The 13,380-nt window shown below is 49.1% G+C and overlaps 1 protein-coding gene and 1 pseudogene across 2 annotated transcripts; one reads left to right on the top strand and one right to left on the bottom strand.

The window, feature by feature from the left end:
- Window positions 1-1,348: 1,348 nt before the first annotated feature.
- On the top strand, window positions 1,349-4,763 carry LOC123075131 (integrin-linked protein kinase 1). Of its 2 annotated transcripts, XM_044497804.1 has the most exons (12): window positions 1,349-2,141; window positions 2,257-2,331; window positions 2,444-2,548; window positions 2,652-2,737; window positions 2,833-2,953; window positions 3,059-3,138; window positions 3,294-3,356; window positions 3,517-3,638; window positions 3,731-3,816; window positions 3,970-4,079; window positions 4,201-4,329; window positions 4,439-4,763. In XM_044497804.1, exons 1-12 carry the CDS (start codon window positions 1,671-1,673, stop codon window positions 4,443-4,445), a joined length of 1,455 nt encoding a protein of 484 aa, XP_044353739.1. In that variant the 5' UTR covers window positions 1,349-1,670; the 3' UTR covers window positions 4,446-4,763. The 2 variants fall into 2 exon arrangements, with proteins under 2 accessions (XP_044353739.1, XP_044353738.1); XM_044497803.1 differs by lacking the exon at window positions 4,439-4,763 and having other exon boundaries at window positions 4,201-4,393.
- Window positions 4,764-9,832: 5,069 nt separating this feature from the next.
- Window positions 9,833-11,749, bottom strand: LOC123076416 (type IV inositol polyphosphate 5-phosphatase 3-like; annotated as a pseudogene).
- Between the last annotated feature and the right edge of the window lie 1,631 nt (window positions 11,750-13,380).

Here is a 13,380-nt window from a genome sequence, read left to right as displayed (position 1 = left end):
GGCCGCCGGCACATTTGTGGCGGCCTGGCCATTGTTTCCGCCAAGGTTTGGACTATCGACGTCTGCTCCACCTCCACCTCCGGCAGCACCCACTCCAATGCAGGCGGTAAGTATAGCACTCTCTTATACAAATTTGATTTTTGGTGCGGTTAGGTTTTTTTGGCGGTTGCTTCGATTCAATTTGAATCACCTCCGGTCGATTTGATCCAAGCAGGGATGAGTATCATCAGTGTACCATTATTACTATCATCAGCGCCTCAACGCCATGCGCTAGATCCTCTCCAGCTCCGTCGCTGCAAGCCAGTCGTCCGCTGAGGACAGCCGCTGCCCAGGCCCCCGCCCCCGCAGATTCATCGTGAGTCCCCGTCCCAATCGTCGTGCATGGATGGGAGAGAAGCCGGCCCCGAGAAACGCCTCATCGCCTCCTTCACTGGAGCCTGCCCGGGCTTCGCCGGGGGCACCTCAGGCTGCGGCGAGACGTGGGAGAAGAGAGGAGGAAGGCAGCAGCGGAAGGTAGGGTATCGCCCCCGTGTTGCTAGAGAAGGGCGACGCAGGTGTTTTCTTCATCGGCTACCAAGAACATTCATCCTACTTCCATATATTTGTGTCCAGTTTTTTTGCTTAATTTTGTCACAATTCCAGGCTGGAATTAGATCATGCCATGGCTCGAAAGAGACACTGATAGCTTTCCTAAAGGATGGCAATTTTATCCATGGATACGGGTACCCGCGGGTACCGTACCCGCATGGGCAGGGTATGGGCACACTTTTATACCCACGGATAGTACCCATATCCTACCCATTAAGTCATGGGTAGGGTACGGGTATAGTCTTGTACCCACGGGTATACCCATACCCTGCCCGTTTGTGAACTAATGTTAAGTTGTCGTCAATTATCCATTAATTTTTCATGTGACTCGTCTATTCCTATTGACTTAAGAGTATGTTGTGATTTCTAAATTTTGATATTGGTCAATTACTCATCTACCTGTTATTGCGTTGAGATAATTGTTTTTTGTCAAATGTGCTATCAATGAGCGTAAAATTGTGAACAACATGTGTACTATTTGTCCTACCAGCTAGATACCCAATGGGTACCCGTCGGATATGGGTATGGGTAAAGTTTCATACCCATAGGTACAAGTATGGATAGAATTTTGTACCCACTGACTATACGAATATGGGTATGATATTGCTCTACCCTGCCCATACCTTAACCATTGCATTTCCTACTCGGTTTGGTTCTGACTTACCGCCGTTTCCCGACAGCGACGGTTAGCACTCCCACTCCCAACGGCATTTTAAAAACACGCGCCAAAAAGGCTCCATCCCATGCTTCCCGCCCGCGCTAACTTTAACAACTTCCTTGGCCTCCTCCGGGAAGCAAGGCCTTCCGTCCACTCCACCCTTGCCCCACCTCCCGTCTTCTCATCCCATCTCCTCTCCTCCTCCACTTCTCCCCTCCTCATTCTGCGCCCCACCCCAGCCCACCACCGCCGAACCTCTCTCCATCTCCGCGGGGCTCTCCGGCGCACCCCCTCGTGCCTCGGGGACCCCGATCCGCCGCCCACACCACGATCGTTTCATCCATCACACCCCTCTCCCGGACGCCCCTGCTCGTGACTCGCGCCTGAGCGAAAGGGAACACCAGCTAGCTTGGCAGCTCGCTTGATGGAGGAGGAGCTGAGTCAGATGGAGCCCGGCGCGAAGGTGACGCTGCAGCGGCAGGCGTCGTCGGGGTCCCTGACGCAGGGCCCGTCGGGGGAGCTCCGGCGGCAGACGTCGCTGGAGTCGTCCCCCCGCTCGGGGCGCGGCGGGAACCGGCACCTGTTCGGGCGGCAGTCGTCCATGGACCCCAACCGGCGGCGCGGCCGGAGCCAGAGCCCCGTGGGCTCCCAGGCCGACCAGGACCTCGCCGTGCCGGACAACCTCGACTCCACCATGCAGCTGCTCTTCCTCGCCTGCCAGGGCGACGCGCCCGGCGTCGAGGCACTGCTCCGCGGCGGCGTCGACGTCAACAGCATCAACCTCGACGGCCGCACCGCGCTGCACGTCGCCGCCTGCGAGGGCCACCGCGAGGTCGTCAGCGTGCTGCTCGACTGGCAGGCCAACATCGACGCCCGCGACCGATGGGGCAGCACGGTCAGTCATCAACCATCCGAGTTCATCCAAATAATTCAACATAATATTTTCTTTCCCCTTTCATTGGCATCAGACGATCGATGTCTCATTGGTTTCTCTGGTCATGTATATGTAGGCCGTGGCCGACTCCAAGTGTTACGGCCACATGGACATCTATGATCTTCTGAAATCTCATGGTGGAAAGGCCCCGGTATGTATCTGTCTTTCCATCACATCAACTGCCTCTTTGATTTGTTTGATCCATGGATGGATTCGTGGTCCATGTGTTGGTCTCTGTCTCTCTGACCGTCTATAATTTGCAGAGAAACAGGAGGACGCCGATGATGGCGTCGAACCCCGGGGAGATACCGGAGTACGAGTTGAACCCCGGCGAGCTCCAGTTCCGGAAAGGGGACGAAGTGCTCAAGGTGGTGCAATTTGTTTTCTTTCCATTTTCAGTTCAGATAACAGAAATAGCATGAAGCTAGTGAAAAAATAAGAGGGGGAATTAACGGTGTGCACGTCGAACAGGGCACGTACCAAGTTGCAAAATGGAACGGAACCAAGGTCTCCGTTAAAATAGTCGACAGAGAAACCTACTCCGATCAGGAAGCCATGTGAGATGCAGATCTCAATCCTCAATTCCTCACCCTAAAGAGCCCAACCAGTTTATTTATCCAACAATCATGTTTTTTTTTTGCATTTGTTACAGAAACTCTTTCAGGCATGAGCTGACGGTGTTCGAGAAGGTCCGGCATCCGAACGTCGTTCAGTTCATCGGAGCCGTCACGCAGAACATACCCATGATGATTGTTTCTGAATACCATGCAAATGTATTAATAATGTCAAAATAAGACTTTTACTTAGGCCATTATATCTAGCTTACATACCTATATATCCTTAGATGGACTAAGTCATGCAGTTATTCTGAAACGCAGGCTGATTTAGGAAGCCTTATTCAGAGGAAAGGAAGGCTGAATGGCCATAAGGTGCTGAGATATGCCCTTGACATTGCCAGGTATATCTACTGATCCCAAGAGAAGATCAATCTTTGAAAATTGAAACATGTGTCGTATTGTTCTTCATTCGACAAAAGACGAAGCTCCATGCCGAAATGTGCATCAGTGCTAATGATCTTACTTGTTTTCGTCGCGGCTGACTCTGGATGTTCAGGGGCATGACTTATCTGCATCAGTGCAAGCCAGACCCCATCATCCACTGCGACCTAAAGCCAAAGTAAGATGAGGAAATGAAGCAACCTGGCCTTGTCCGTTCTCTTGCTTGCATTTGCTTGGAATCGTAAATACGCCGCGCACGCATATTTGGATGATTCAGAAAAAATAGAATTGCCATGGTTGTGCCGTACTTTACTATTTGAATCTTGGTAAGGTGCCAGAAATATCTTCCTGGATAATGGAGGCCTAATGAAGGTCGGGGGGTTCGGGCTGATGAGGCTGTCCAAGATGGCTCCTGACAAGGTGAAACTGATGAACCACGAGGCCATCGTCGACACCTTCAGTAAGTCCACTCTCAGCAACCAAATATAAACGAGAATCATTTCAGATAGTGCTTCGCCTGACAAAGCTTAATCGTACTATTCCGTAACCTAGGTTACTACACTGCGCCTGAGATGCACAGGAACGAGGTGTTCGACATGAGCGTCGACGCGTACGCATTCGGCTTCATCCTTTACGAGGTCAGTACGCCTTTCTGCTCCATATATGCAGTTACTCTGCGATGTGCACAAAGCAGAGCAGAGAACATTACCAGCTGGGTTTCAGACTTGATAACTTAATCGCCCCTGTGATCATCATCAACTCAATCTTTTGTGGTGTGATGTGATCATCAGATGGTTGAAGGACTACCCAACATGGAATCCACAACCGTCATAGCCCGATGCGAGGGGATGCGGCCGTCGCTGAAGAACAAGCTCAAGGGGTACCCTTCAGACTTCAAAGGGTGAGTTTGCTTCTGAACCTGAAAACACTTTAGTTCACTATAGATCAGTTTTTTTTTGGAAAAAAATGTTCACTAGATCAGAACTAGAAACTTTCTTCTACCCTGGGTGTATGCAATGCAGGCTGATCGAGGAGTGCTGGGACACGCACCCGATGGCGCGGCCGACGTTCTCGGAGATGATCGTCCGGCTGGACAAGATCTACGCGCACTGCATGAAGCACGGGGCCTGGAAGGAGTCGCTCAAGATCTGGTCCGTATCCCGGCGACTTAAGCGTTTCAGGCTCAAAATCCGGAAAAGGATGAGTTCATCGTAGTCACTGAACACTGAAAGTTTTTCCTCTCTGCGTTTGTTTCGGCAGGAAATGACACGGGCCGGTCTCTGTGTACGTGCGTAGGCGCGCGAACGCGTGGGGTGCTGATGGAGCTGGAGGATCACCGCGCCACCTGCCATGTCGAGTACATGCATACGTACTGTAAAAGATTAATTACATGAGCGTATACGGTCTTTTTTTTCTTGGCTGATGTATTGTCGAACGAAGAGTCTGAACACAACAATGATGCTCTACTGCAGAAGCTAGGATATATCATGATGTATGTTTACGATGTCACTTCTTGAGAAATATGGCTTCGTTATCATGTGACTAGAGTGACAAATTGCAATCTATGGTTGGGTTGTTTGTGTGATTTTCTTCCCCTGTGATGTTTGGTGACTCGAATCCCTCACATTGTAGGTTGTGAACTTTAAGATAATAATCACCGATAAATTGTTCCCACGTGTTTAGAAAGGATAGTTGTATGTTTTCCACTTACAAAGCATAGGATACGTAATGCACCTTGATGCGCTATAGTTCGTCCTAATTAGGGCTGGACCAAAACCTCGTAGCCCGCGAGCTTAACGAGAGCTTGATAGTTCGGCTCGTTAAGCTCATAGCTCGCTTCTTAATGAATAAAGTCAATCATCGATTTCAACGCATTAACCTCGGTAGTAACAATACAACGCATATTTTTATCTTATATGACAAAATTCTCGTAGCATCTCAGCCCGTCTATTTAATCTAATCTACATAGGAGGCAATAAACTAATGCATTTTTTTTGTAGTCACCATTTCTCCTTCTTAAAAACCACACCTACACACTCATTTCATAGACCATAACACATCAAAAACTATTAACAAGCGCTCACGAGCTTAACGAGTTTCAAACGAACCGAGCCGGGGAGGGTTTTCCGCTCGTTAAGCTTAACGAGCTTAACAAGCCGAGCTTTAACGAGCCGAGACTTAACGAACACGAGCTTAACGAGTTTTAAACAAACCGAGCCGGGAGGGTTTTCTGCTCGTTAAGCTTAACAAGCTTAAGCCTTAACGAGTAGAGCCTTAATGAACACGAGCTTAATGAGCTTCAAAAGAACCGAGCCGGGGAGGGTTTTCTGCTTGTTAAGCTTAACGAGCTTAACAAGCCGAGCCTTAATGAGCACGAGTTTAACGAGCTTCAAACGAACCGAGCGGGGGAGGGTTTTCTTCTTGTTAAGCTTAACGAGCTTAACAAGCCGAGCCTTAACGAACACAAGCTTAACGAGTTTCAAACGAACCGAGCCGGGGAGGGCTTTCTGCTCGTTAAGCTTAACGAGCTTAAGCCTTAATGGCCCGGGCCTTAATGAACACAAGCTTAACGAGCTTCAGAAGAACCGAGTTGGGGAGGGTTTTCTGCTCGTTAGGCTTAACGAACTTAACAAGCCGAGCCTTAACGAACACGAGCTTAACGAGCTTCAAATGAACCGAGCTGGGGAGGGTTTTCTGCTCATTAATCTTAACGAGTTTAACAAGTGAAGCCTTAACGAGCCGAGCCTTAACGAACACGAGCTTAACGAGCCAATCAGCTCATTAATCCACCCTAGTCTTAATGAGTATCCAGACCATAATGAGAATTTCTTTAGGAGGTAAGTAAAATTTTCACGAAAAAAGTCCAAAATAAACTTTGAACCTGTAGAAGAAACCTAAATCGAATCATTAACTTCCAATCCCTGAAATCAGCACATAAAACTTTCTGATCTAAGTCTATTTTGAACCTTGAAAGTGTTTAGCTGGTATTCGCTGACGTGGCAAGTCAAATCAGGCTGGCCCATTACCGCAGTGGCTTGCGCGCCTGCACTGCTCTGGTTTCTCTTTCTATTTTTCTTTTTCGTTTTCTTTTGATTTTCCTTTAGTTTTTCTTTGGTTTTTCATTGGTTTATTGGCTTTCTTTTTCCCTTCCTTCTACTTTATTTTTTCACTGTTTTTCTTTGGTTTTTGTTTCTTTGTTATATTTATTGTTTTCTTTTGTTTCTTTCTTGATTTTCTACGTATTGTTTTTCTTCTTTTTATTTGGTGGTTTTCATCGGTTTTCTTTTTTACACATGTCTAATTTCTCTCAATACACAATGTACATTTTTAACGCACACATGAAACAATTTTTGATATGCTTTCGGCAATTTTAAAATACATTATGTACATTTTTTAAATGCATGTTTTCAACATTTTTTTAATACAGTAACATTTTTCAAATACACATTTTAAAATCTCTAAATGAGAATAAACATTTTATAAAACTACACAAACATTTGCTTACATTGTTTAAACATTTTCAAAATTGTATACCCCTTTTTTTCAGTTTCATGAAGTCACGTGTATTCTTCTAATGGTATGACACATTTTTTACATTGTGCAAACATTATTTTTACATCATATACCCTTTTTTGAATAGTCACAAACACGTTTTGAAACTTGTAACATTTTTTTTGTATGTACGGAATATTTTTCTGAATCACACTAATGTTTTTTTACATTGTATAAATATTTTTGAAAATTTCACGTACATTTTTTAGATATCGAAATTCTTACTCATTTTTTCAGGTTTTATTTTTTTTCCCATTTTTAAAAAATCAAAAAGTTTTCACACTTTAAAAGTTTGTTCAGATTTCAAATTTTGCTTCCATTTTTTCAAAAGAAAATTTATGTTTCAAAACGTGTTTGCATTTTCAGAATTAATGTGTGTAAATTGACTGGTTTTTCAAAAAGTGTTTGCACTTTAATTTTTTCGAATATTTCAAAAATTGTTTACGGTTCAACATTTGTTTTGCCCTTAAAAAAATGTTTTCAATTCTCGACGCTGGGGTGTGCGGTTAAATTGTTCGGACCTCTCATGATAGCAATAACATCCATTGGTTCTAGTGGCTAGCGTGAGTAGTTCAACATCGCTAGGTTGTAAGTTTGATTTTATCTCTTTTTTGGCATTTTTACAACACACGTTATGAAAAAGTAACCAAAAAAAAAACTTGCTTCGTGCCTGGTGGACCTGCCCAGTCAAGTCGCAGCCAACAATCCCAGGATTCGACCTGTCACGTCAACACATCCTGTTTGGGAATGCTCTCAAGGTTCAAAAATAAACCGGGATTAGAAAGTTTGGTGTGTTGATTTTAGAGATTGAAAGTACAGGGTTCGATTTAGCTTTCGCCTACAAATTCAAGGTTTATTTCAGACCTTTTCCAATTTTCACCTCGAAATGTATCTGAGTGGAGCGACAACCCCTGAAGTGAAAATTGGTCTGATGAAGAACCTGAAATATACAATACGGGATCAATCTCTCTTAGGCGCTTTTCCGCCTCACAAGGCATAGGTTTAGTTGGTATTGACCTTTAGTGATCATCATTTTTTACTAAATGATGTGACTAAAAGCATGCAAACACCGGGTGACTAGTTTTGACCGTTGGGTAGGTGTCAGGTGTTGTTGGAGGAGATGTCACCCTGGGACTTTGCATCAGATGCGGCGGGAGCCTGGAGGAGATGTCAATGATGGAATCCCATCCTCCACCACTTCCAAAAACGTTTTAACCAAGGAATATGGGTCTAGGCACAACATGGGTGACATCAAGGGCATGTGATGATTCCAAACATGTGATGCGGTCAGAACTTTCGCGTCCGTGTCAAATGGACTATTTCTCCACAACATATTTGGTTCGCAAATTATGTATATATGGTAGGCCCCACTGCATTATGAGATATGAAATTGCCACATCTATGCCCACCCCATTGCTTGCACTAGTTTGCTGAGATTCATATCGTATTTTATTGCCTTGGTTAATTTGGCATTAGAGCACGAAAATTCCCCGATTCCCATTTGTTTGGCCATGGCACTAGTCTACACATGTAATGGGGCTACCATTAGCCAAAACACAATTCGGCAATACTATTTGGGCACACACTGTGGGTGCCCTAATGTCTCTTCCATCACCATTATGAATTTGACTTTGTCGGTTCCACGATGTCATTCACATGACTATCTAACTCCAAGGGCCCCACCAAGGTTGTAGCAAGTAGCAACGACAAATCATTGACCACGTGGCACCCTAACATGACATGAAGAACTCGTCGGATCTGAACTTCTGGACAAATGCGGGTGGACTCAATGATGGCGGTTGCGTCAGTTATAATGATGGCAGAGTGCAAATCAATATTTACTTGGATCAAAACCACCTAAACCTATGAAATTTCAACTTGAAAAATGCCTAACGAGTTTTTTGTGACCCAAATATTTGGAAAATGTATTAAGCAAGGAAATCATTACATCTGGAACATCCAGACGCGGGACAAACATTCCCAAATTGTATTTAAGAATATGAAAAACACGGTAAGATCAAACTAGCCATTTGAACCAAAATTTTAGGGAAAATTCAACCATTGTTGCCACCCCGAAGGGAAGATGGAGGAGGTCAGAGTAACAACAAAAGTCACCCATGTAGACTTTCGGTGAAGCAGGGCGCAAGGGAGAGCAACACGTGGTAGTGCGCTCCTAGTTTCCTTTTCTCTTTTTTTTGCATCGTACTGCAATTTCAGCACATTGTAGCGAGTGTAATGTAACACCGCCACACATGTACTGTAGAAGTGTATTGTAGCGCCGGCATTACACATATTGTAAGATACATTGTAGCATCCTACTACACATGTTCTGTGGCACATGCGTCACATGTGTGCTTCACGTACTTATCAAGTGCAACATAGGCGTGCTCCACAACGAAGCACTGTTGCACTACGCGTGGAGAGCAATTTACCTACATGAGAGCACACTACCTCCCGGAAGAGTACAAGTATGTTACCCTGTGGATTACATATATGTTTTTTTTTTTGCGAGGAACATCTATGTTATCTTTTATAGTACGATCACATATATGTTATCTTTTAGAGTACAAATTACAATAACAAAATCATCAAAATCTATTGATATGAGATCTCGAAAAAAATGGTTTATAATTTGAACACTGGGCTCACAAGATATTTTATTCTGAAATTTGAATCTCGCGGAAAAAGAAAGCACACGCCCTCCCCATCCTTCCCTCTTGTGGGAAAAAAGAAAGCCTAAAAACTCTCCGATGAGGGGGAAAAAACCCTTAAAAAACTCCCGAATGACAACCAGTGGCATTACCAACTGTGCGACTATTTGCAAGCGGTATTCTTAAATGGTGATTTCGTCTTATGAAAAGTGTTTCTTTAGAAAGAGGTAATAGCACTGCAGGTCCCTGAACTTGCATGTCAGGTGATGGGTCCTTGAAGTTGAAAAAGCTGATTATTTCGTCCCTAAACTTGTCATGAATGTGCAAGTTTAGTCCACAGCCAATCCGAACTCGCCAAGTGGAGCCAGGTGGCCTGGGCTGGTCAGCGCCGCGAGTTTTTCAGTTAGCCCCCTGCCTTTATCACGAATCAACCCGCAGTACTACACCTGAGTTAACTTGTGGGTATATTCCTTTGGAATATCCTATCCTGTCGGCTCTCTCCTCTCCACTCTCCTATCTGCTTCTTCTTCTTCAGCTCGTCTGCTCCAGATCGCCGCCGCCGTCCATCTCGACGCCGCCTTCCAGCTCGCGGCCATGGTTTCTTGGAGTGAAGGATCCAGCTCGTCGTGAGCGTGAGCGCCCTCTGCAGCTTTCGCCCGCAGAACACCTCCACCTCCGCCGTGTACGTCGCCGTCACCGGCTTGTGGTCCGACAGCGTCAGCTCCGACCTCCCGTAGCCCAGCAGTCGGCCCTTCCCGAACGACAGCACCCGGTCGCACCACGCCGGCGTCCTCCTCCCCCCTTTCTGGTCGTCGCCGATGTACTTGCCCGTCCCGATCTCGTACTTGTACGTCGGCGCGAACTCCAGCACCCCCTCGCTCCAACCCTCGAACGCCCGCCCCTTCCTCAGCTCCCGCTTCAGCTGATCATCACAACAAACAGAGCATTAGCACTCCAGTTCACAGTCCATGGCGGAGATGGTGATGAACGAAACTGCGTACCTGATCTTTCTCGGCTAGCTGAGGCCAGTCCATGGCGGCGATCAGGCCGTGGGTTCTGTCGTACGGCACGTCGATCCGGTAGTTCAGATCGCCCAGCCAGAAAATCCTCCTACAGAAGAACATGTCTGTCAGATCACCGGGTGATGCATTGGTGGATGCAATTTCGTAGCACGATGTGCGCGTGCATGATCACTGACTCGTGGTCGTAGATGTCTCGGGGCAGCTCGAGGCCGCCGGGGCCGGCGAAGCGCGTCCGCCGGTGGATCTCCTGCACGTCGGTGTTCCGCTTGAGGAGGTTGCCGGGCCGCTCGCCGGCGGACAGGTGGGTGCAGACGAAGCAGAACATGGTCTGGTAGATGGACATGCTCGCCGACACCGACCCCTTGTTGCCGATGTAGCCCATGGCGCCCACGCCCACGGTGGACACCTTGATGTTCTGGACGCACCTCCGCAGGCCGCGCCGCACCCAGATGGTCAGGAACACGCCCACCATCTGCTTGCTCACGATCCTCACGAACGGCGACCTGAAGCCGCCCTTCTTCTTGCCATGACCACGCGCGGCCTCGCCGTCGAGGTCCAGGTCCAGGTCAGGGACCATGGCCGGGCAGTCGTCGTCGGCGACCCTGGACTTCATGAACGACCTGTGCGCGTCGAACGATCTCGGCGACTTGAACGACGCCGATGACAAGGACCCGGTGGCCATGCATCAGGTCCAGCGGCTGCTCCGGCCAGGCGAGCCCGATCCTGTCCGTCTTGCTCATCGTCTTCAGGAGCGCCCTCTGCTGCGCCCTTGGCTGCTCGTCCTCTATGTCCACCATGGCCCCGAGCATCCTGGGGGTGGCGGCCACGTACTCCTCGGGGTACACCGGGAAGCTGAAGGGTGCGTCGTCATCGGTTTCGGTGTCGGTGCCGCCGGGGAACAGCTCGTCGGAGCCGTCGCGGGTCGGGGTGGCCGGGTGGCTTCGAGGGGGACGAGGAGTACTGCGGGCGATTCGTGATAAAGGCAGGGGGCTAACTGAAAAACTCGCGGCGCTGACCGGCCCAGGCCAGCTGGATCCATTTGGCGAGTTCTGATTGGCTGTGGACTAAACTTGCACATCCATGACAAGTTGAGGGATGAAATAATTCACTTTTTCAAGTTCAAGGACCAAACCATCACCTGACATGCAAGTTTAGGGACCTGCGGTGCTATTACCTCCTTTAGAAATATCTCGCATGCTGTCCATCATGCCATTTCCCACCATGCATGCAGCCGTGCTGTGCTGTGCTGTGCTGAACCCGGTCATCTTGCAGGTGGAACCAGGAGAAGCAGGCGTCAGCGCAGTACCCGGCCGTAGCAGCGGGTCGTCGCTCCGATCCATGACCATGGCTAGGACCAGGGTGGATCTTCTTCGATCTCTTCTCACAGCGATCGGTCAGGATCACGATCACGACCAGATCCTCGTTTTCCCGCGTAGCATGCATGTTGCCCAAAGTGTGAAAGAAGAGTGTGGCATGCTGCGCGTTTTGTGCATCGGTCAAGGCGGTCAAAAGCGTGGACGCACAGACGTAGCAGTGTGTGGAGCGGGTAAAAAGGCTCGGGCTCAGTTCTTGGCAGGTTGTTTCACAAAGAAAGAACATTGGCAGAGGCCAAAGGTGATAGATATATGCAGGAGCATTTACAGATAGCAGGCTTGTGGGGGCAACAAGGGTGCAGGACTAGCAGGAGTTGTGGGGGCAGGGCAACAAGGGTGCAGGACGAACACCGGTTTGTCTTGTTCACCTCCTGTTCAATGAGACCTGGTGTAGCATGGCCGGCCGGGCACGGTGCCAAGGGCCAAGCACACGGAGGTTCACTTGCTTGACAAGAGGCCGTTGCACCCGAGATACATAAACTTGGTTGGCGGGAACACCTTCGTACATTTCGGACTAAAAAATGTACCCCATTGCCAAGCTTGTGTACCGCGGCTGAACGTGTTAGGATTTGTGTGCCTGCACGGCTGCACCCAAGTTAAGGCTCGCAGGCATTGCTTTGCTTGCCAAGAGGAATGCATGCCTGCCTGCTGTGTTGTGATCACGCGGAGCATGCATGCATGCTCTCTCTTGCTACTATACGCTTGCGACGCACTGTACGCGCTGCTGCTGCTGCTGATCTTCTCTCTCAGCAGTGCACCGTATCTCATATCTGCCGTGGCAATCCGGTGCCAGTCTAGGCTTTTGACCGCTGGTCCAAGCTCCTCCATCCCTCGGCTCCCCTCCCCCCTTTCCCTGTCATGTCAGGCCACTACTGTTTCGTGTGATACGGTTGATACGATCAAATCTCTTGTATACTCAGTCGCAGCAGCAGAGCTTTGAATACACGCACTCGATCGGCTCCTTGCTGCCAAGAGACAAGAGCCATGGCACAGGACACATTAACCCACCGCTGTGGCTTGGGCTACTATAAATCTACCCTACCGTATGCATGCTCACGGTACCCAGCAACAACACAGAGCACTTGGTTCCCAGCTTGCCTAGGTTGAAGTTGACAGAGCGAGCGAAAGTAGAGGAGAGACTCGCAGCCTCGCACCAGCAAGCTAGCTTCGCCCGCCATGGCCTTCCGCGACGCGGCCCGCAAGCCGCTCCTGTGGCTCCTCCCGGCCACGCTCATCCTGGCGACCGGCGGCGGCGAGCGCGACGCCGCCCGGCGGCGGCTCTACGCCCCCACCCTGCTGGCCGCGTGGCTGGTCCTCGGCGTCGTCACGGCGGTGCTGGCCGCCAACGGAGGGAGGATCATGCGCTTCGCCCGCTGGAAGAGGCTGCTGCTCCGCGGGGGGCTGCTGCTCGCCCTCGGCCTCAACGCCTTCTGCATCTTCCTCGCCCTCGACGCCGTCGCCGACCGGCTCCTGGGCGAGCAGGGCCCCGTCTCCTTCGCCGTGGCTCGCGTCGTGTGCGCCCTCACCGCCGCCGCCGCGCACCTCGACTTCGGATGGGTCGCCGTCCACGGGGAGTAGAGCAGCGAGTCGTTACTTGTTAGCCG

This window comes from Triticum aestivum, chromosome 3D (genome assembly GCF_018294505.1).
Source record: "Triticum aestivum cultivar Chinese Spring chromosome 3D, IWGSC CS RefSeq v2.1, whole genome shotgun sequence".
In the NCBI taxonomy this organism is placed as follows: Eukaryota; Viridiplantae; Streptophyta; class Magnoliopsida; order Poales; family Poaceae; genus Triticum; species Triticum aestivum.
This window is presented reverse-complemented; position numbering and strand designations above follow the sequence as displayed.

What these genes read in the sequence shown, in the direction of transcription:
- LOC123075131 (XM_044497803.1), top strand. Translation starts at nt 1,671, where the DNA reads ATGGAGGAGGAGCTGAGTCAGATGGAGCCCGGCGCGAAGGTGACGCTG. An exon ending in AAGGGGACGAAGTGCTCAAG is followed by an intron (nt 2,549 to 2,651) that starts GTGGTGCAATTT and finishes CACGTCGAACAG; the next exon opens with GGCACGTACCAAGTTGCAAA. An exon ending in TATGCCCTTGACATTGCCAG is followed by an intron (nt 3,139 to 3,293) that starts GTATATCTACTG and finishes CTGGATGTTCAG; the next exon opens with GGGCATGACTTATCTGCATC.